We start from the raw sequence: 21,004 nt of genomic DNA on the forward strand, positions 1-21,004 counted from the left end.
TTTTGCCCTCGTTACTTCTCTAAGACCGTAGTATATCATTTCTCACCAACCCCAAACTCTTCCCATCTTATAACAACTTTTTCAAAAAACTCCTTTCTTAAACCTCCCGGTCGATCACTTGAATTCTCTCTACGTCCATTTCCTCTACCCTCAATCTATGAACCAGCCGCCCATGCTCTCCAACACTCTATCCCTCCATCTCTTCCGCCCTAAACCGGCACTTATATCCGAAACACTGGCATAATATCCAAAATCAACCTGCTCCTATCAGAATCTTTACTGAACCCTCACTAACCAGTCATTCATAATCTCATAAATTGCGATATGATGAGTCCATATAGAAAGAGGACCCATCGAGATAAGTACATCCAATACCAAAATAACAGAACCTTTCCCTCTCTTCCCTTTCTCCCCCTTTCCACCTCCTCCCACTCATTAACCTTCCCCCCATACCTTCTCTCACCTTTCCTCCCCCTTATTTATCTTTTCTGTCCTCTCCGACCTCCCTCTTCCACCGTTCATCTTGCCGCCCCTCCTCTATCTCAAAGCTATTACGCTCACACTTCTGCCCTGCTAGCTTTGCCACTTTAGCAATAAATTCTATCTCCCCCCTATCCTGCACCTATGGACATAGTATCTCACATGCGCAACCATCAATTACTCTACCATCCCCCTCCCTCTCCATACTCTTCACACATCAGTATATATTCACACATCCTCTCTACTGACCTCCACTCCTCAAATCCATCCATCTTTGCCACACCCTTTCTCCCACTAGATCATCCGCTCCCATTCCTCTCTTCTTACTCCTTCTTCCTAATCTCATTCCCTATTCATTATTTTTCCCACTCCCCACTTTCCACCCTCACCTTCCCTCCCCCCCCCCCCCTTTTCCTCTCCCGTAATACTTCTCTTTTTCCTATCCTTTTTTTTCCTCCTTATTCCCTCCTCCGTCTTCCAAACCTTTTTCCTCTCTCACTGCATCACTGATTTCCCTCAACCTCCCACTCGCTTCCCCTCTGCTTCTTTGTTTTGCCCCTCATTCCCCCCATCTTTTTCTTTCCCTAAATCCGCTCCTTTTGTCTTTTTTTGTCTTTACCCCTTACCAGCACTTCATCCCTCTCTCCCTTCCTCTCTCTCCCATCACCCCCCTCCCTCTCTCAATCTACCCTCCCCCCTCTCGCCCTCTCTCCTCCTATCACTCTGGCCCTTACTTAACTCCCTCCTTCCTCCTCCCTCACTCTTCCCACTCCCCCCCCCAAGCTTTTTATTCCATCTACATTCTTCCCCCACCTACCCTCCCAACCCTCTACCCTGCATCTCTCCCTCAGCCCGCATCCCCCCCCTCCCACTTTGCCTTCCCCATCTTCTCCCCACTCTTTTCACACCCCCTTATCTCCCCCTCTCCCTCCTCTCACGCCACTCCCATTCTCCCATTCTCCCTTCACCTCCCTCATCCCTTCTACCCAGAAGCCTTTCTTTCTTCACCCCCGTCCCACCCCCCCCTCCCCCCTCTCGCACCCTCACCACCCTACACCCCCCTCCCCTCACCCCTCCCTCCTCTTCCCCTCCCCCCCCCTTTCCCCCTCCCTCTCTCCCCTTGACCGACTCCCTCCCTCCCTCCCTTCTTCCAACTCACACTTCTCCCAGCGTCTTTCCCTCACCCAGTTGCTGCACCCTCTCTCCCCTCCCCTCTCCCCCTCCCCCTCCCACACCCTCTCCCCCCTCCTCCCTCCCCCCTCCTCTCCCCTCCCTCTCTCCCCCTCCCCCCCCCCCTCTCCTCCTCCCTCTCTCCCTCTCCCCCCTCCCCCTCACTCTCCTCCTCCCTCCCCCCCCTCCCCCTCCCTCTCTCCCCTCTCCCTTCTTCTCTCCCCCCCCTCTCCTCCCTCCTCTCTGTTCTTCCCTCTACCCCTCTCTCTACCCCTCCATCTCGCCGACCTCTCCCTTTCTACTTCCCTCTCTCTCCCCTCTCCCCTCCATTCTTTCCTACTCTCAATTCCATCTAATTTTCAGTCATCAGCAAACGTGGACATTTTAACAGTGGAAGTGTTCATGTAGATTGTGATAGCCGTTGCCCAGGCAACAATCCCTGTGGTTACACGATGCATGTGAGTAAAATGCATAGGAAGGGTCCCAACCCGAAACATCGTCTGTCCACTCCCTCCACAGACGCTGGCTGACCTGCCGAGCTCCTTCAACACTTTGTATTTTACTCAACGATCCCTGTGGTACCCCACTAGCGATAATTTACCAATGGGAGAAAGATTCCACAACTTTGTTTTCTGTTTATACAATTCTCAGTCCATAACAGTGCATTAGCACCAATTCCGTAGGATTTAACCTTGTTGTCCAGCCCTGTGTGCTTTATCAAAAGCTTTCTGCCTATCTAAATATGTAACATCCACCGGTTCCACTTTGTATTCTATTCATTACATTTTAAACATTTTAATAGATTAGATGAGCATAATTTCCCTTTCATCAGTGCACGTAGACTCCACTCTATCCTAGTTGTCTTGCTAGTTTCAGTGTTTGTATTCCTCTCTATCCACTCTATCCTGTTATTCCAAGTGTTCTGTTGTAATATCTTTCATATAGATTCCAACGTTTCCGTAAGTGGTCCTTGTTCCTTCACCCCCTCCCCACTTTTTATTTTCTTAAATAATCAGGTCAAATTTGCTATCCTCCAACTTCGAAATACCATACATCCAAGATCTATATAATTTTGAAAGATGGCAACTGATACGTCCTTTCTCTGCAGAAATTTCTTTCACACCCAGGGAGAAAATCGGGTATATTCCAAGTAACCCATGGAAATGTTGTCCAAAGTTGGACGCAAGCCTAGGATCGTTCTTCTACGTCTACCCCGTCACCGCAAGAAAGGTGCGGAAAATGGAACAGAAATTGCAAAAATGCGTTTGGCTTAAATGGATGTTGCCTTACATCCATTTGATGAGACTTAAGCTTTTGCTGAGACTTTGATATTAATTTGTGGGGTACCTTTGAAATAAACAGTCTATCGTAACCTCTCGCTCAGTCTTTCTCTTGCCGAATCTACTCACAGTTCTGCATCTCAAGATTCAAGATTCAAGATTCAATTTAATTGTCATTTGGACCCCTTGAGGTCCAAACGAAATGCCGTTTCTGCAGCCATACATTTACAAACAAATAGACCCAAGACACAACATAATTTACATAAACATCCATCACATCGCTGTGATGGAAGGCCAAAAAATCTTATCTCTCCGCTGCACTCTCTCCCCCCCCCCGATGTCAGAGTCAAAGTCAAAGCCCCCGGTTGGCGATGGCGATTGTCCCGCGGCCATTAAAGCCACGCCGGGTGGTGCGAGGTCGCACACCGGGTCTTGGTGTTAGAGCCCCCGGCGTGCGCTCGCAGAGTCCCGCGGCCATTCCAAGCCGCGCGGGGCGGTGATGTCAGGCCACGCTCCAGGAGCTCTTCAACCCCGCAACTCGGGCGGTAGAAGTTGCCGTTGCGAGAGCCCTGAAAAGCGGTCTCCCTCCAGGGACCCGCGGGCTCCCGGTGCCGCCGTCCGCCAGACCCGCAGTTGCAGCCTCCGAATCTCCGGAGGTCGGGCCACAGCAGCAGCAGCGCTCCTCCACCGCTCCACCCGATCCGGACTCGGCCAGCTCCGCGACGGTGACGGTGAGTCGTCGGCACCAGAGTCCCCGGTCTTCTCCTGTTGGAGGCCGCTCCTCGTTGCAGCCCCAACGATAACGGAGACCCGACAAGAAAAGGTCGGGTCTCCCGTGCAGGGAGAATGATTTAAAAGTTACCCCCTCCCTCCCACCCCACCCCCACCCCCCCACACACACACCCCAACAAAAAATAACAAAAACTACATAAAAACATCGACAGAAAATAATAAAAACGCGGACGGGCTGCAGAGGCCGCTGCTGACGAGAGTCGTGCCGCCTACCGGAAGGGTAGGCATCTCTCTACATTGCCGGTTTGCCTTGTACCTCTAGCAGAACTGTTCCAGTACACTTGCCACAACAGCATGATAAATTATGTTCTTCACAATAATGGACACTTAATACAATTAATTTCTCCCTAATCTATCCTTTTTTCATTCATCAGTAAAGTGCAGGAAGGTGTCATTGACAGTGCCACCAAGCCACACTTATTCACCAGTAATCTCTTCACCACTGCCCAAATAGGCCTGAGTTTTGTGAGGACTATTTAGCTAAAAACATCTCAATGTTCGATGAAGGAAGACAATTTCAAAGACGAGTTTGACTGTGTAGGAACGAACTGCAGATGTCGCTTTATAGACACCAAGATATATACCAAATGCTGCAATAACTCAGCATTTCTGGAGAAAAGGAATGGGTGACAGTTCAGTCCGAGACCCTTCTTCAGACTAAGTCAGGGGAGAGGGAAACCAGAAGTATGAAAAGGTACAGAACAATCACAGCTGGCAACGATGACCAAGGAAAGGTGGAGCGCACAATGGTCCATTGTTGGCTGTAGAAGTGTTGATAATGAAGGAATACAAACACTGAAACTAGCAAGACAACTAGGGTAGTTGAGGGACAGAGAGAGAAGGAGTGAATGGGCTACTTGAAATTAGAGACATCCATATTCATACAGCTGGTGCTCTTCCTCCAATTTGCATAGCCTCATTCTGACAGTGGAGGAGGCCCAGGACAGAAAGATAGTATGGGAATAGGAGGGGGAGTTAACATTTTTGGCAACCGCGAGATCATGTGGACCAAGGCGGACTGATCAGAGGTTTTCATTGAAACGATTGACCAGTCTGTGCTTGATCCTGCCGTTATATAGTCATCCACATCGAGAACAATGGGTACAGTAGATGAGGTTAGAGGAGATGCAAGCGAACCTCTGCCCCACCTGAAAGAACTGTCGAGGTCCCTGGATGGTTTAGGGATACAGGTATAGGGATAGGTTGACTGTCCTTGATATCAAGGCAGGTTTTGGCTGAGTATTGAGGAGCTCTGGTGACATTGAAGTTAATGCATATCAAGTAGAAAACATTCCAATCAGGGTAATACTCTGCACTAACGAAGACAAATGCGATTTTCGTTAGACCCTGACGCCACCAAAGATTAACAATTGCTTTAACAATAATCTTCCTTCCAACACCATGTAAGAAGTAGGATACTTGTAAATGAGTGTAATTCCTCAGCAGTCCATACCTGCATGCAGCAAGAACTTCATAACATTCTGACAAGGTTTGAGGAGATCATTTTCATCCTACAGAAGTGCCAGGCATTGGACTGTTTCTAACTGGAAAAAATCCTACTGATTGTCATAAGTTGTGGGAGCATTCGTTCCTTCAAGCCTGCTCCACCGTTCAATCATAGCTGATCTTTTTTTCCCTCTCAACCCCATTCTCCTGCCTCCCCTGATACCCGTACTAATCAAGACTCTATCAATCCCCACCTAAAAAATACCCCATGACGTGGCCTTCTGCCTTCTGTGGCAATGAATTTGTGACAGATTCACCACGCTCTGACTAAAGAAATATCTCATCTCCTTTCAAAAGGTACGTCCTTTTATTCTGATCCTTTTATTCTATCCTTTTATTCAATTTATGAGTATTGACTTACCCACCATCAACATTCTGGTGATTGCTATCGACCGGAAATTCAACTATATTAACAGCTTGGAGGAATGGTATCCTTAAGTGACTCATCCCTCACATCCAAAAACCTTGACTCCATCCAGGACAATAGACCATAGGTGCAGGAGTAGGCCATTCACCCCTTCAAGCCAGCAGCGCCATTCAATGTGATTGTGGCTGATCAACCACAATCAGTACCCCGTTCCTGCCTTCTCCCCATATCCCCTCACTCAGCTATCTTTAAGAGCTTGATCTAACTCTCTTGAAAGCCTCCACTGCCATCTGCAGCAGAGAATTCCACAGACTCACAACTCTCTGTGTGAAAAAGTTTTTCCTCATCTCCATTCTAAATGGCCTACCCCTTATTCTTAAACTATTCTGGACTCCCCCAACTTCGGGAACATGTTTACTGCCTCTGGCATTTCCAAAGCCTTAATAATCTTATATGTTTCAATAATATCCCCTCTCATCTTTTTAAATTCCAGAGTATACAAGCCCAGCTGCTCCATTCTATCAACATATGACAGTCCTGCCATCCCGGGAATTAAGCTGGTGAACCTACGTTGCACTCCCTCAATAGCAAGAATGTCCTTCCTCAAATATGTAGACCAAAACTACACACAATACTCCAGGTGTGGTCTCTGCAGGGCCCTGTACAACTGCAGAAGGATTTCTTTGCTTCTATACTCAACTCCTCTTGTTATGAAGGCCAACATGCCATTCGCTTTCTTCACTGCCTGCTGTACCTGCATGTTCACTTTCAGTGACTGATGAACTTTGACTTTCAGTAGCTAGATGCAGGAAGATTGTTCCCAATGTTGGGGAAGTCCAGGACAAGGGGTCACAGCTTAAGGATAAGGGGGAAATCCTTTAGAACCCTTTTTTCACACAGAGAGAGTGGTGAATCTCTGGAACTCTCTGCCACAGAGGGTAGTTGAGGCCAGTTCATTGGCTATATTTAAGAGGGAGTTAGATGTGGCCCTTGTGGCCAAGGGGATCAGAGGGTATGGAGAGAAGGCAGGTACGGGATACTGAGTTGGATGATCAGCCATGATCATATTGAATGGCGGTGCAGGCTCGAAGGGCCGAATGGCCTACTCCTGCCCCTAATTTCTATGTTTCTATGTTTCTATGAACATGGACCCCCAGATCCCGTTGTACTTCCCCTTTCCCAAATTGACACCATTTAGATAATAATCTGCTAATAATAACGTGACAAAGTAACACACTTGATCGGTAGCTCAGACCCATCCTAAACAGTGCTCAATGGTTTATGTTCATAAGTCATAGGAGCAGAATTAGGCCCTTCAGCCCATTGAGTCTCCTCCGCCATTCAATCATGGCTGATCTATCTTTCCCTCTCAACCCCATTTTCCTGCCTTCTCCCCATAACCCTTGACATCTTTACTAATCAAGAATCTGCCTTAAAAATACCCAATGACGTCTATGGCAATGAATTCCACAGATTCATCGCTCTGTGACTAAAGAAATTCCACCTCAGCTCCTTTCTAAAGGTGTGTCCTTTTATTCTGAGGCTGTGCCCTCTCCCACTAGTGGAAACGGCCCCTCCACATCCACTTAATCCAGGTCTGCAGGTTGCAACATGTAACGTCTACAAAATGTATTGCAGTTCCCCGGCAAGGCACAAATAGCACTCTCAAAACCGCAACCTCTGCCAACAAGAAGGGGACAAATCCTTTATATGCGCACTGTGGATGGCTTGATTGTATTGTTGCGTAGTCTTTTCTTTGACTGGGTAGCATGCAAACTAATGCTTTTCACTGTGCGTGGGTACACGTGACAATAATAAACTAAACAACACTAAATGCTTCTGATGGTTGAGAACATCAACACTTACCACGCATACATTATTCTGACATATTGCTGTTCCTTTAATGTTACTGGGTCTAAATTTTGGAACATCCGCCCCAAAGACACTAGTAATATGTTCACCAGAATGACTAAAATCGTTCAAAGAGGCTGATTATCAACACCTTTCAACATCAGTTAGGTATGGTTTGGTATAAATGGTATTGTTGGGAATGTGTGAAGACTGATGCTCATATTGTAACCATTAAAAAAAATAAAATTCAAAACAGACTTTATTCAGGTAATAAATATACAATACATGAACCGCGCAAAGAATTCTTCCGACATTTTCGGAGGCCATACAAAATATTCAATATAGTCTACATACATTGCTCAAATTTAACAATTAAAAAATATAAAAGGATGAACACAATGTTAAGTACTCCTGAAGTGCTAACTCCCCCTCTCATTTCTGAATCCAACTGCTTGCAGTGTAGCTGCTGTTGCTGGCGCCGACGATGGCTGCCACGGTGTACTACTCCTTGCTGTTTTGTATGTGTTTGTTCGTTTGCGTTTTCTGTGAAAACTCTACAAAGATTACTTTAATGAGAGAGGTACTCATTAACATCGGACATACAGTACCATCAAATATCGTTTTGGATTTCTCTCACTCGCTGATTAATCGTCGTTGGGGCTGTGGCTGCGTTCAAGGTCTTGAGACGGAGGAGGACCCGTGGGAAGCGCTCTGGAGCACTCACCCGACTCTGGCGACGACACCACTGCCGGGCATATGCCTGGCAAATGTACGTTCTCTCATTAACAAAGTGGACGAACTGCAACTCCTGCGCCGGCCAAACAAGGACTTCTCGTGAGCCGCTGCCCTGTGCTTCACCGAGACCTGGCTGTGTGAGTCGACTCCGAACAGCATGCTGCAAGTGGCTAGCTTCCAACTTCACAGAGCAGACTGCGAAGTGGAGGTAGCGGGGAAATCAAGAGGTGGTGGAATATGCTTCTATACCAACCAGGACTGGTGCAGCAACATCATGGTACTGTCAAACCTCTGCTCTCCCAACCTAGAATCCATTTTTGTAAACTGCAAACCCTTCTACTCTCCGAGGGGATTTAACTCCTTTATTCTCGTTGGCGTTTATATACCCCCCCACCATGCCTGCGTACATGAGGTGCAAATGCAACTCGCTAACCAGGTAATGAGGGTAGAGAATGACTTCCTGGACTCCACGGTCATTGTTTTGGGGGACTTTAACAAAGCTAACCTCAGCCGTGACCTTCCAAAATACAGACTTCATGTTACCTGCCCCACCAGAGGGGAGAGAACACTTGACCACTGTTACACGTCAATCAAGAGCGCATATCGCTCTGTTCCCCGGGCGGGTCTGGGTCACTCTGATCATTGTCTAGTTCACCTTATTCCGACCTACAGGCAGAAACTAAAAGCTGCTAAGCCTGTGGTCAGAACATCAAAAAGGTGGACAAGCGAGGACATTGAGTGCACGGATTGGAATGTGTTCAGGTAAGCAACCACAAGGCTCGATGAGTACACGGACACTGTATCATCATATGTCAGCTTTTCTGAGGACAGTTGCATTCCAACTAGGACCCAGACCTGGTTCAACAATCACAAGCCCTGGTTTACTGCAGGGCTTGTTGTTGTTGCAGTTCCGTGTGTCTAAAGAAGAAGCCTACAGGAGCGGGGATACAGACCTCTACAGGCAGGCCAAGTACAAGCTGAGAAGAGGAATCAGAGCTGGCAAGGAAAGGTACTTTGAGAAATTGAGGAGCAATTTCTCAGCTAATGACTCTTCTTCAGTTTGGAATGGCTTGCAAGAATCACCAGCTACAAGAGGAAAGCCCCCTGCTCTTTGAACAATCGTAAGCTGACCAATGACCTGAATGAACACCACTGCAAGACCCCCATGGGGGCGGGGACCGAAGAAAAGAAACCCCTGGCACCCCCCCCCCCCCCCCCCCCCCCCCCCCCACCACCCCCAACCAACACAGCCAGACCCAGTCTGCAAAGACTGGACCCTTCTACATCCACTTCTCCCCATTCACCACTTCACACCTTCTTAAAGCAAGACTCCAGTCTGAAAAGACTCGACCCTTTCCCACCCACCCCTTTCCAATCACCATTTCACACCCAGTTACCCATCCCCTCTGTTCTGCAAAACATAATTTCTCCATCATCAACAATAAAAAATAGAGGAGGTGGAGAGGCTGTTCCGCAGACAGAAAAGCAGGAAATCTCCAGGACCGGACAATGTTTCCTCCTCTACTCTCGAGCTCCGAACAACTGGCACCGGTCTACAAAGACATTTTCAACCAGTCCTTGCAAACCTGTACTGTCCCTGCCTGCTTCAAAGTCTCCACTATTGTCCCTGTACCCCAAAAGACAAGGTTTGCTGGTATTAAAGACTACAGGCCTGTCGCACTGACCTCTGTAGTCATGAAGACCCCTGAAAGGCTTGTGCTGGCCAAGCTGAAAAATATCACAAACTGCAATTTGCATATTGGGCCAATAGATCTGTGGATGACGCAGTCAACCTGGGCCTGCACTTCATCCTCCAGCACCTAGACCGCCAGGGGACCTATGCATGGATTTTGTTTGTTGATTTTAGCTCTGCATTCCAATAGCTCTCCATTATGCCAGAGCTACTACACTCCAAACATTCTGAGTTGACTGTGCCTGAATCCCTCGGATGGTGGATCACCAGCTTACTGACAGACAGGAAGCAGCATGTGAGGCGGGAAAGCACATCTCGGACCCGCAAACCCTCAGCATAGGAGCACCGCAAGGCTGCGTACTCTCCCTTCTCCCCTATTTTCTCTACACCAATGACTGCATCTCCTCTGACTCCTCTAACAAGCTTCTCAAGTTTGCGGATGACACAACCCTGATTGGACTGATCCAGGATGGGGAAGAATGTCCCTACAGACTGGAAGTGACACACTTGGCGACCTGGTGCCATCGCAACAACCTGGAGCTCAATGCTCTTAAGACAGTGGAATTAATAGTAGACTTTAGGAGAGCTCCCCCTCTCCTCTCCCCACTCACCATCAACAACACCACAGTCACATCTGTGGAGTATTTTAAGTTCCTGGGAACCATCATCTCCAAGGACCTTAAATGGGGGCTACCATCGATCCCACAGTCAAACAGGCACGACAGAGGATGTACTTCCTGCGGTAGCTGAGGAAGCTCAATCTCTCACAGGCACTGATGGTCCAATTCTGTACGGCCATCGTAGAATCTGTCCTCACCTTCTCCTTCATGGTCTGGTTTGGCTCAGCCACCAAGCACGACATTCGGTGGCTTCAGCGAATTGGCTAATCATCTAAGAAGGTTATTGGCTGCAACCTTCCCTCCATTGATGAACTGTGCACTGCAAGGGCCAGGAAGTTAGCGGGCAAGATCATCTCTGACCCCTCTCACCCTGGCCACAAACTTTTTGAATCACTTCCCTCTGGAAGGCGACTCCAGACTGTCAAATCTGCCACAGCCAGACATAAAACAGCTTTTTTTCCATGAGTAGTAGCTCTACTCAATAACCAAAAATCTGTCGCCTCCTTTTGCTCTGGTATTTTACTTAATTCACATGTTTAATCAATAATGTTTTATTATTAATGTTTAATCTTTTACATGTCATTCCTAACTGTCAATCTATGTCATTGTCACTTGCGGGCAGAGCACCAAGGCAAATTTCTTACATGTGAATACTTGGTCAAAAATCTTATTCATTCATTTCTGCCCTGGACCTCCTCCATGGCCAGAGTGAGTCCCACCGTAAATTGGAGGAGCAGCACCTCGTATTTCGATTGGGTAGTTTACACCCCAGCGGTATGAACATTGACTTCTCCAATTTCAGGTAGTCCTTGCTTTCTCCCTCTTTCCCCTCCCCTTCCCAGCTCTCCCACAGCCTACTGTCTCCGCCTCTTCCTTTCTTCTTCCCACCCCCACATCTGTCTGAAGAAGGGTCTCAACCGGAAACGTCACCTATTCCTTCGCTCCATAGATGCTGCCTCACCCGCTGAGTTTCTCCAATGTTATTTAACAAGAGGTTTTTGCAGGAGGTTGGAGTAATGCCAATATTCTGAAAACCTACACAGAAGTGCATAATGGATCTAATTGGACCAACGATAAGACTAAACTCACTGTTTTCAGTATGTATCAGTTTACTACTTTGCTGGATACAATGTAAATATTACCCTTGCAATCGCCTCTTTGATCTCATGCCAGGTCTTACCTGTTGTCGAATTGGAGAATGTATTCATTTAACAGATTAGCAAGCGTGGGGTAAGGGATGCAACGTTTCTTAACTTTAGTCTAACAGTGAAAACATTTTCTGTCGTTATGACTGGAGCACATTTCTTTGTGGAACAACTCTTTCAAGGAATCCACATGTTTTTGCATTTTGACAATATTGACAGCTGTGGAGGGGTGGGAACACTTCAGGGGTAAAAATGGAAATTACTGGCAGGCCAATCACCTTCTGTTTATGAGGCTCGTCCAAAGCATATTTAGATCCTCATGGAGGGAGATGAGATGAGTGTATGCATGAAAATAATACAACAAATGCTGAAAGGATATCAAAGCAGTTTATAGGAAGAAAATGTATAGCATGCTTTGAATTGTCTATCCAATAGATGCTGAGTCGAGAGAAACAAGATTTATTTCTTCTTCATAATTTCCAAAGTATTGATTTTCCTATTTTATGGTAGTTAGTTCACCAATCTGCACACTAGTGATGAACGATTGAATTATTTTGCTTCAGATTGAAAGATCTCAAAGGATTTCACTCGGTTGCCTTTCATCTGCAGTGATTCTTCTTCTATTTCTTATATAGGGTCTAAAACACAACTGCCTTATAATATTTCTGGAGAAAAACTGCAGATGCTGGTTTACTCCGAAGATGGACACAAAATGCTGGAGTGACTCAGGGGGACAGACAGCATCTCTGGAGAAAAGGAATGGATGATGTTTTGAGTAGAGACCCTTCTTCAGACTGAGAGGCAGGGCAAAGGGCAACAGGAGATATGGAGATACTGTATGTACCCTTCAATATCTCTATGTCTCTCTTGCACCTGACAGTCTTGACCCGAAACGTCACCCATTCCTACTCTCCAGAGATGCTGCTTGTTCCGCTAAGTTACTCCAGCATTTTGTGCCTCTCTTTGGTGTCTTACAATATTTGTTCCTTCAGCTTGGTTGACCTATTGTGTATGGTACATTTTGTAGTCGTTCAATCGGGTCATGGATTTAGAAAATGATGCAACTGAAAAGTTTCATTGAATTAAATACAAAGGTTAGGCTTGGCCTCTATTAGAATGACTGGTTATAAAATATTATAGAAACCATGTAATTTACAGTGGTAGTTGCACTAATTGGATTATTTCTTCCCAATTAAAGTTATTATTCATTACTTGCTGTAGCAAGAGATGAATATCCACAAATGGGAATATAAAAGTTTGTAACTATTTCTGTTTTATATAGGAAGAAAGACCATCTCATATTTTAATGGAAAGTGGAATTAAAATGTTTTCTAAATTTCACTGCAATAGATTTAGCATTCATAGTCATAGATTGCACTGGCCATCCATTTAGATTTACATATACTGCCCCAAAGCACGAGTTACTCCAGCATTGTGTGTCTATCTTCAGTTTAAACCAGCATCTACAGTTCCTTCCTACACATTTCCAAGTGTGATGGTATATTCTCCACTTGCCTGCATTAATGTACTTTCAACAAAACGCGAGATATTCAACAACATGTAGGATGAGGCACTTCATCCACGACCATTTATCTATTCTGCCACCGATGCACCATAGCAGCAGTTTGTATCATCTACAGCATGCACTGCATCAACTCACTAAGACTTCCAAATCCACGACCTCCACCGGTCATAACGACAGGGGCACAGTGTGGAAGCACCACAATCTGGAAATTGTCCTTCAAACCACACAGCACCCTGAATTGCAAATATATCACCATCCCTTCATTGTTGCTGGGTCAAAGCTCTGGAACTCTATTTACAACGGCATTGTAGGTACACTCATGCATGGACTGTAGCAGTTCGTGAAGGCAGCTCACCACTGCCTCCATAAGGGCAATTAAATGCTGGCTCAACCTGCAAAGCCACTTCCCTTGAATGTGTATATATATATATAGAAAAGCTCTACTCCCTTAATTGCTGACTGTCAAAGATGTCAGGGTTTGTGAAATTCAGAATCATTTTAAAACTAAATAATGAACCAAAAAAAATTCTAAATAATTTCACCAGTCACTGAAAATACTTTAAAATAATTTAAAAACATTAAACACACTGCACCTAGTTTACTATAAAAATAACTTCCTCACCTATCTTCCCAACACTCTAGAATCACCAATTAAATCGTAAGTTCATGTCATAGGAGCCGAATTAAGCCATTTGGCCCATTGAGACTACTCTGCCATTCAATCGTAGCTGATCTATCTTTCCCTCTTAACCCCAATCTCCTGCCTTCTCTGTATAACCCTTGTCACCTTTACTAATCAAGAACCTATCAATCCCTGCTTTAAAAATACCTAAAGACTTGGCCTCCACAGCCGTTTGTTGCAGTGAATTCCATAGAACACCTCCCTCTGGCTAAATAAATTCTCCTTCATCTCCTTCCTAAAGGTACGTCCTTTTATTCTAAGGTTGTGCCCTCTGGTCCTAGACATTCCCACTAGTGGAAACGTCCTCTCCACATCCACTCTATCCATGCCTTTCATTATTTGTACATCAATGTCATAAATCAATGGCCTTGACGATCTTGTGCCAGGATCGGAGGGTGGATTACCCATTACAAGTGCTGGATAACTCCTGGGATAAACTCCCTGGACATCCAGAGATGGACATGATTGAAAGATACAAGCTACTGATGCAGTAAGTCTGAGCCTGCCGTATATGAGAATGCATGTACAGAAATCCCAGACTTTTTGCACTCACTGGCAAAACCTAGGGCATTATTTTGACATCGATGGTATGAGTATTGAAGATCTGATTTATCATTTGCTTCTAGTTTAGGAATATCATTTGAAGTAGCTGTTTGAATTGAAACATTTAAAATGAGTAACCTCCACAACTGGTACAGCAGAACCACTTGAGTTTGTAAGGATGAGGGGGCACCTCAGTGAGACTTACCGAATAGTGAAAGGCCTGGATAGAGTCGATGTGGAGAGGATGTTTCCATTAGTGGGCGAGTCTAGGACCAGAGGCTTCAGAATAAAAACATATACTTATAGAAAGGAAATGAGGAGGAATTTATTTAGCCAGAGGGTGGTGAGTATGTGGAAAGTATTGCCACAGAAGGCTGTGGAGGCCAAGTCAATAGATATTTTTAAGGTGGAAATTGATAGATTCTTGATTAGTACGGGTGTCAGGAGTTATGGGGGGAAGGCAGGAGAGTGGGGTTGAGATGGAAAGATAGATACGCCACGATTGAATTATTGCGTAGACTTGATGAGCCAAATGGCCTAATTCTGCTCCTACAACGTATGAGAACCATTACATTAAGATTTCATGTGCTGTCGTGTACTCATTTAACAAATACATTCTTGTAAAGGCATTCAAATTTCACCTCTCTCTGTAACATTGTTTTATTTTGCAGCACAAACTCCAGTGAGCTTTTGATGGAATATGAAGAGGTCAAATCCCAGATGGTGACCAAAGAGCAGATGATCCAAAGCTTACAGGCCCAACTTCGAGAAGCTGTTTATCAACAACAGCAGTCAAAATACGAGGTTGGTTGGAATCGAGTGATGTGATCTTTGAAACATAATAGATGGTGTTAATGTATTAGCCACAAAGGAAATGCAGCAAAAACATTTTTGCTACGTTAAATTTTTATCACTTATATAAGGTTTTGAGATCCTCAAATTCTCAGCTGTTAATAAAGTGGCAATCTTTTCACTGTCTTAAGAAGTCAAGGTACATTTTCATCATATTCTACTAGAACTGAAGCCAATAACTATGTAACTGTGAAGCAATCAGCTGCTTTGCTGCTGAATCGCCCTAGTGAGAGACATTTTTTTTTGAGGATATTAAATTTTCCTATTTACTTCCTTGTATTCTCTAGTCTTCCTAGAGTACATTTATTTGCAGTGTGAGTGGATGAATTGCTCCCAGGTATCAATTGATGCTGCTGTTGAGCTAGCACAAGCTTGCTCTTAAACACAGATAATAGGCAGGTTCCCCCATTGTACTCTCCTTGTTGCCTCCAGTGAAACATTCCCTACTCTCTGCCTAAAGCGACAAAGTTAGAAACTTGACAGAATGGGGCATTGCACTGCCATGGAGAGCCCCATTTGCTGCAATCGGAATACATACAATTAAGACTTAAAATCATGAACCATTTAGCTTTGGAACCTATTGCTGTTGCTCTCAAAGTTGAAATCCTCAATTTTTCACGACAAGTACCTGATTTTAACAGTGTTGAAGTAGTAGTAAGTTCGAGAATAATGTGCGGTTTTTATTCTATAAAAAGTATTTGTATTAAAATAAACAGTTCCCTGTGACATTTGACCATTTTTGTGCTTTTCCAACAAATATAACATATCAGCCAAATCTTTATTTACTGAAATTCGGTATGCTTTCACCATCTCTTGCATCACTACTTGTGAGCTTTGAACATTGTTGCCCGCTTTCCATCGTAATCAGAACCACCTATTCCTATTTTCAGCTTTGTTTGCTTTTAGCCTTTCTTCAACCTGACCAGTGCATTTCTTGTCCACATTTTCTTTACACAAACATATGGATTCGAAGCGGGCCACTTGGTCTGATCAGCCTGTTACACCATTTAATAAAATTGTGACTGATCTTATTGTAATCTCAACAATGCATGCCTGTGCATCCCTGCTAACCTTTCACCCTATTGCTTAGTGGTATCAATCTACGCTTGCCTTAACAATATTGAAAGACTCTGCTTCCAGTCCAGGAGTCTTTGAAAAGTAAATTTGAAAGAATTATGAGCTTCCAAAGGAAAAATAATCTTTAGTTTCCGATTCACACACAAGAAGACACATCCTTTTCACCCCCACCCTGTCAGAACCCTTTAGCATTTTTTCATGTTTCAATCTCTCAATCTTCTGAACATCAGTGGATGTAAGTCTGTCCTGCCATTATGCTTCTTTGCCTGCTCTTGCATATATTGATGAAAGTCCTTCCTTTTTGATTGGCACTGTCCAAGACCAGTCTTAATTGTAAAATGGAGTGCAATTGAGATTAAATGGTAATTAGATAGGATGCTGTAAACCCCAGCCTGCATGCATATTCAACGCATATTAGGTAATTCAGTGATAGACACAAAATGCTGGAGTAACTCAGTGGACAGGCACCATTCCGTGCTTAAAAAGTGCCTGCGAGTTAATGGACCAAACAGATCTAAGCTACATTTTAATATAAAATTGCATACATGTAAGCCTACAAGTAACAAACAAAATGTGTAGATCACCTCTAAAAAGTACATAGTTACAATACCACTTGTTTTAGTGACTGTGAAATGAAAAAAAAGTAATTTAATTAACTAGATCCTGGCAAACCAATAACTGTGTGCGTGTGTGTGTGTGTGTGTGGTGTGTGTGTGTAGAGAGGAAGGAGGGAGGGAAGGAGAGAAGGGAGCGAGTGGGCCGGCGGCGGGAGCGGAAGCGGGGGTCCGGGCGAACGTGTGTGAGCTGAGGCCGAGGTTTGTAAACGTTGCTCCAAACCCAGGCCCGGCCCTCCCTGTATTGTTCACCCTGTCTCCCCGTGGAGAGAGAGGGGTGGAGTCGGGGCTGTGTGCGTGAAGCACGGCGACTGGAGGGGCGAGAGCGCTGCCCTGAGACCGTGAGGGACCTCTCCCTCTCCCCCTTCTCCATTCCCCCTCACATCCCCCTCCCCGCCTACCCCTTGCTTCCCTCTCCTCTCTCTCCACCCCTCTCTCCCCCCTCCACCCGGGGTAGATCTACCCGATCCGAGAGTAAATTACTCCAGCGCGGGGCCCAATTGGGAGCTCTCTGCGGCCCAGAGCCTCCGAATTGGCCGCTACAAATCAGCAACGCCTACCAGTCGGCGCCGCCCAAGGTTGGAAAGTCAGTGCCGCCAGCGGGTGAAGTCCAGTACTGCGCCGCCGCTGCTGAAGCTAGCTAACGTGGAGGGAGAGAGAGGCAGCGTCAATTACATGGGCTGAGCCTATGTAATTGACGCTTGCTTGCTCTCCCTCCACTGGGCTCAAGTCACGCCCCCTCAGTGAGGCAGATGTGATCGCTGCCTCCCCTGCTGCTTTTTCATTGCAGTTTTAATGATGAGACCAGGAAGCACAAATTTAATATATTTATATGTGAAATAAGCTACCTGGACTATGGAAGGTGAGGACATGCAATGAAGGGGTTTATAAACATTACATTGGTGACATACATAAAGATAGTAACAGGCACACGCTTATTGCCCGCGCTCCATGCAGTTTCTGAAGGGTTGCGCAATCAGAGGGGAGGCTCAGCTCGTCGCTGCCTCACCTCTTATCTCTCCCTGTATTTGCAGCTGAGCTGCGCAAATTTGGCGATTTTGACTATAAAAAATGATTAGATTCATATAGAAATGACATTTATAACACCGATCAGTGGAAAAATCTTTCTATTTATTTTATTTCATTATTATTTTTCTTTACTTTTCTAAACAGCTATTATCATTGGGAGTATGACAGGTGAGGCTCTGCCTCCCCTGACCGCACGTCCCTGAGTGGTACAGCTAGTAGAGCTGCTGCCACCTTGCTCCAGCAATTCAGGTTCAATCCTAACATTTGCTTCTGTCTGTGTGGAATTTGCACATTCTCCCTATGACTGCATGTGGTTCCTCTGGAAGGTCTAGTTTCCTCCCAAATCTCAAACACCCAGGTTGGTAGATTAGTTTGTACTGTAAATTACCCCATGTGTGTGGGAATGTAGGAGGACAATATAGTTAGGTAGGTTTTGTGTAATAATGTGTGTTTGATTGTTGGCAGAGATTCAGTTGACCAAAGGGTCCCAAAGTGGACTCTTATTTTTGTGCTACACCTTTCTTTGATTATAGAATAGAAATAAATACATTACTTAATATGGTAAACACTTATTTCCTTTTCAATTTCTATTCATGGTTTGTAATTTTACATCATAATGGTTCTGGTTTATTGATGTGTCATTATTATAGCACCACAACCTGATTAGATTGACTATATTGACATTCAATGCTATGTTTAAAAATGACCTTACTACTGAAGAAATTAGTTACAAAATTGATGGGGGGGGGGGGGGGGGGGGGGGGGGGGGGGGGGGGTTAGCTGGCTTGAAAGTTAGCATGGAATGATGAAATAGCTTTAAATGAATAACTGATGGGCATTGTGTCCATTTAACTCTTTGGAGCCGCCTGTTTACAGTTTGATTAAATCTTAATTTCTGTTTATAGGATGTAAAATTCTGTTCCCTTTTAAGGTTTTGTTATATTGTTTCAATTTAATTCATTATTCATTTTTTTAAGGTACCAGTTAAGCAAACAGAAAATAAATTCAAATTATATTGTTTTTACATTGAGATAACATCATAACTTTCAAAGTTGACATTTTTTTGAAGTATCTAATCATATTTGTTTCCTATTGAACAAGCATAAGACATTTTATTGAACATTGGAACAAACATGTTGAGAATGCCAGCTCCTACTGAACTCATAAGTGGAAATACTATTTCAATAATCATGTCAAAAATCAAGAGTGGTTAATTGTCACATGTACTGACCACAGAACAGTGAACTTCTCACTTGCAGTTGTTTAACAGGCCCATAAACACAATTCACACAGATAAATAAAAATAATGGGGAAAAAAACCCTAATACTAGCACAAAAAAAGTCTCTAGTGCAACCAACGATACAGTTCACAGTTCATAGTGAGGTTACTGCCCTGTAATGTTGTGTTGTGTAGTGTATTACTTTGATCTTTCAGTGCCATCTACATTGGTCCAGATTTTGTGGGATTTTGCCAGCAGTTCCATCAGCAACTGCTAATAGTTTACATTTTAAGCATCGATAAGTTTCATTACTCCTACACAAGTATGGATATCGCCCTTGCTGCTGCGATCTCACAGCAATTTCCTAGCTACACGCTGCATTCAGCTGCTAGCGTAATCCTATAGCATTAAAGGAGCTCACTGAAATGTGTGGAGGAGTGTGTTGTCACAAAAAACATCCAAGTGTTCCCCAAACAGAAGCCTTCGGTGAACCATGAGGTCTTCTGAGGACCAGATCTTGTGAATTCAAGTCTGGTAACACAAATTCGTATAAGAGGTTCAGCCACAACCTCGATAAAGTCAACAAAAAGGCTAAAAGGGAGTTTTGCTCTAAACTGGGGGATTTATAGGGCAATGATCAGACTGCATTTGGTGTGTTGTAAGCAATTTTGGGCCCCACATCTTAGAAAGGATGCGCTGGCGTTGGAGAGGGTCCAGAAAGGTTTAAGTGAATAATCCCAGGGATGATTGCTCTTTGATTGCGAGCGTGTGATGAGTGTTTGACGGCACTGGGCCTGTATTCACTGGAGTTTAGAAAGATGAGGGGGGGGATCACATTGAAACTTTCCGAATAATGAATGGCCTGGATAGAGTGGATGTGGAGAAGATATTTCCACAGAGGGATAGTCTAGAACCATAGGGCACAGCTTCAGAATATAAGGAGATACAGTACCTTTGGAAAGATGGTGAGAAGAAATTTCTTCAGCCAGATGGTGGTGAAACTGGAATTCACTGCCACAGACAGCTGTGGAGGCCTTTGGGTATTTTTAAAGTGGCGATTAATAATTCTTGATTAGTACGGGTGTCGAAGGTTACAGGGAGTAGTGAGGGAAAGATAGATCGGCCATGATTGAATAGTGGAGTAGACTTGATGAGCCAAATGGTCTAATGTTGTTTTTTGTTGGGTTTTTTTGTCTTGCTTTAGCTAAATTTTAGTTTATTAGGTTGTGTTATGGGGGGGGGGGGGTGAAACATGTTTTTTTGGCTCTTCCTTTGGGGGGAATGCGACTTTCTTGTCGTATCCCCCCTCTCTGCCTCCGTCTGCGCTGAGGCCTAATGTCGGAGCTGGCTGTCTCCAACCTGCGACCGACCTTGAGGCTCCGGAGGCAGAGCCAGCCAGGACTCACCAACGCGAGGCTGGCCGACTTCGGGGCTGAGGCAGCAGGTGGCCCGACTCGCTGATGCGGCGTTCCAGCTTTCGGCAGCGGCCCGGAGCTGAGGCTGCGGGACTCGGAGCTGATGCAGCGGGACTCGGAGCTGATGCTGAGGCAGCGGGACTCGGAGCTGAGGCAGCGGGACTCGGAGCTGAGGCAGCGGGACTTGGAGCTGATGCAGCGGTGGCCCAACTAGCTGAGGCAGCGGGACCTGGAGCTGAGGCTGTGGCGGGCCGACTCGGAGCGGAGACGGCTTTCCGGCTTTCGGCAGCGGCGACATCACCACGGAGGTCCGCTGGACTGGAGGGCGGCATCTTCGGCCTGGGTCGCCTCAGCGCAGAGGGAGAACAAGGAGGGAAGAGACAGAGACTATGACTTTTGCCTCCATCA

General features: G+C 45.3%; 1 protein-coding gene across 1 annotated transcript in view; it reads left to right on the forward strand.

The window, feature by feature from the left end:
* The window catches only part of LOC129705407 (putative leucine-rich repeat-containing protein DDB_G0290503), a 558,220-nt gene that overhangs the window by 115,230 nt on the left and 421,986 nt on the right, over positions 1 to 21,004 (forward strand). The window contains exon 7 of the mRNA XM_055648958.1: positions 15,061 to 15,193. Coding sequence (XP_055504933.1) covers positions 15,061 to 15,193 — 133 coding nt within the window. The remainder of the gene's footprint in view (positions 1 to 15,060; positions 15,194 to 21,004) is intronic.

Source organism: Leucoraja erinacea, chromosome 17 (assembly GCF_028641065.1).
Source record: "Leucoraja erinacea ecotype New England chromosome 17, Leri_hhj_1, whole genome shotgun sequence".
NCBI lineage: Eukaryota > Metazoa > Chordata > Chondrichthyes > Rajiformes > Rajidae > Leucoraja > Leucoraja erinaceus.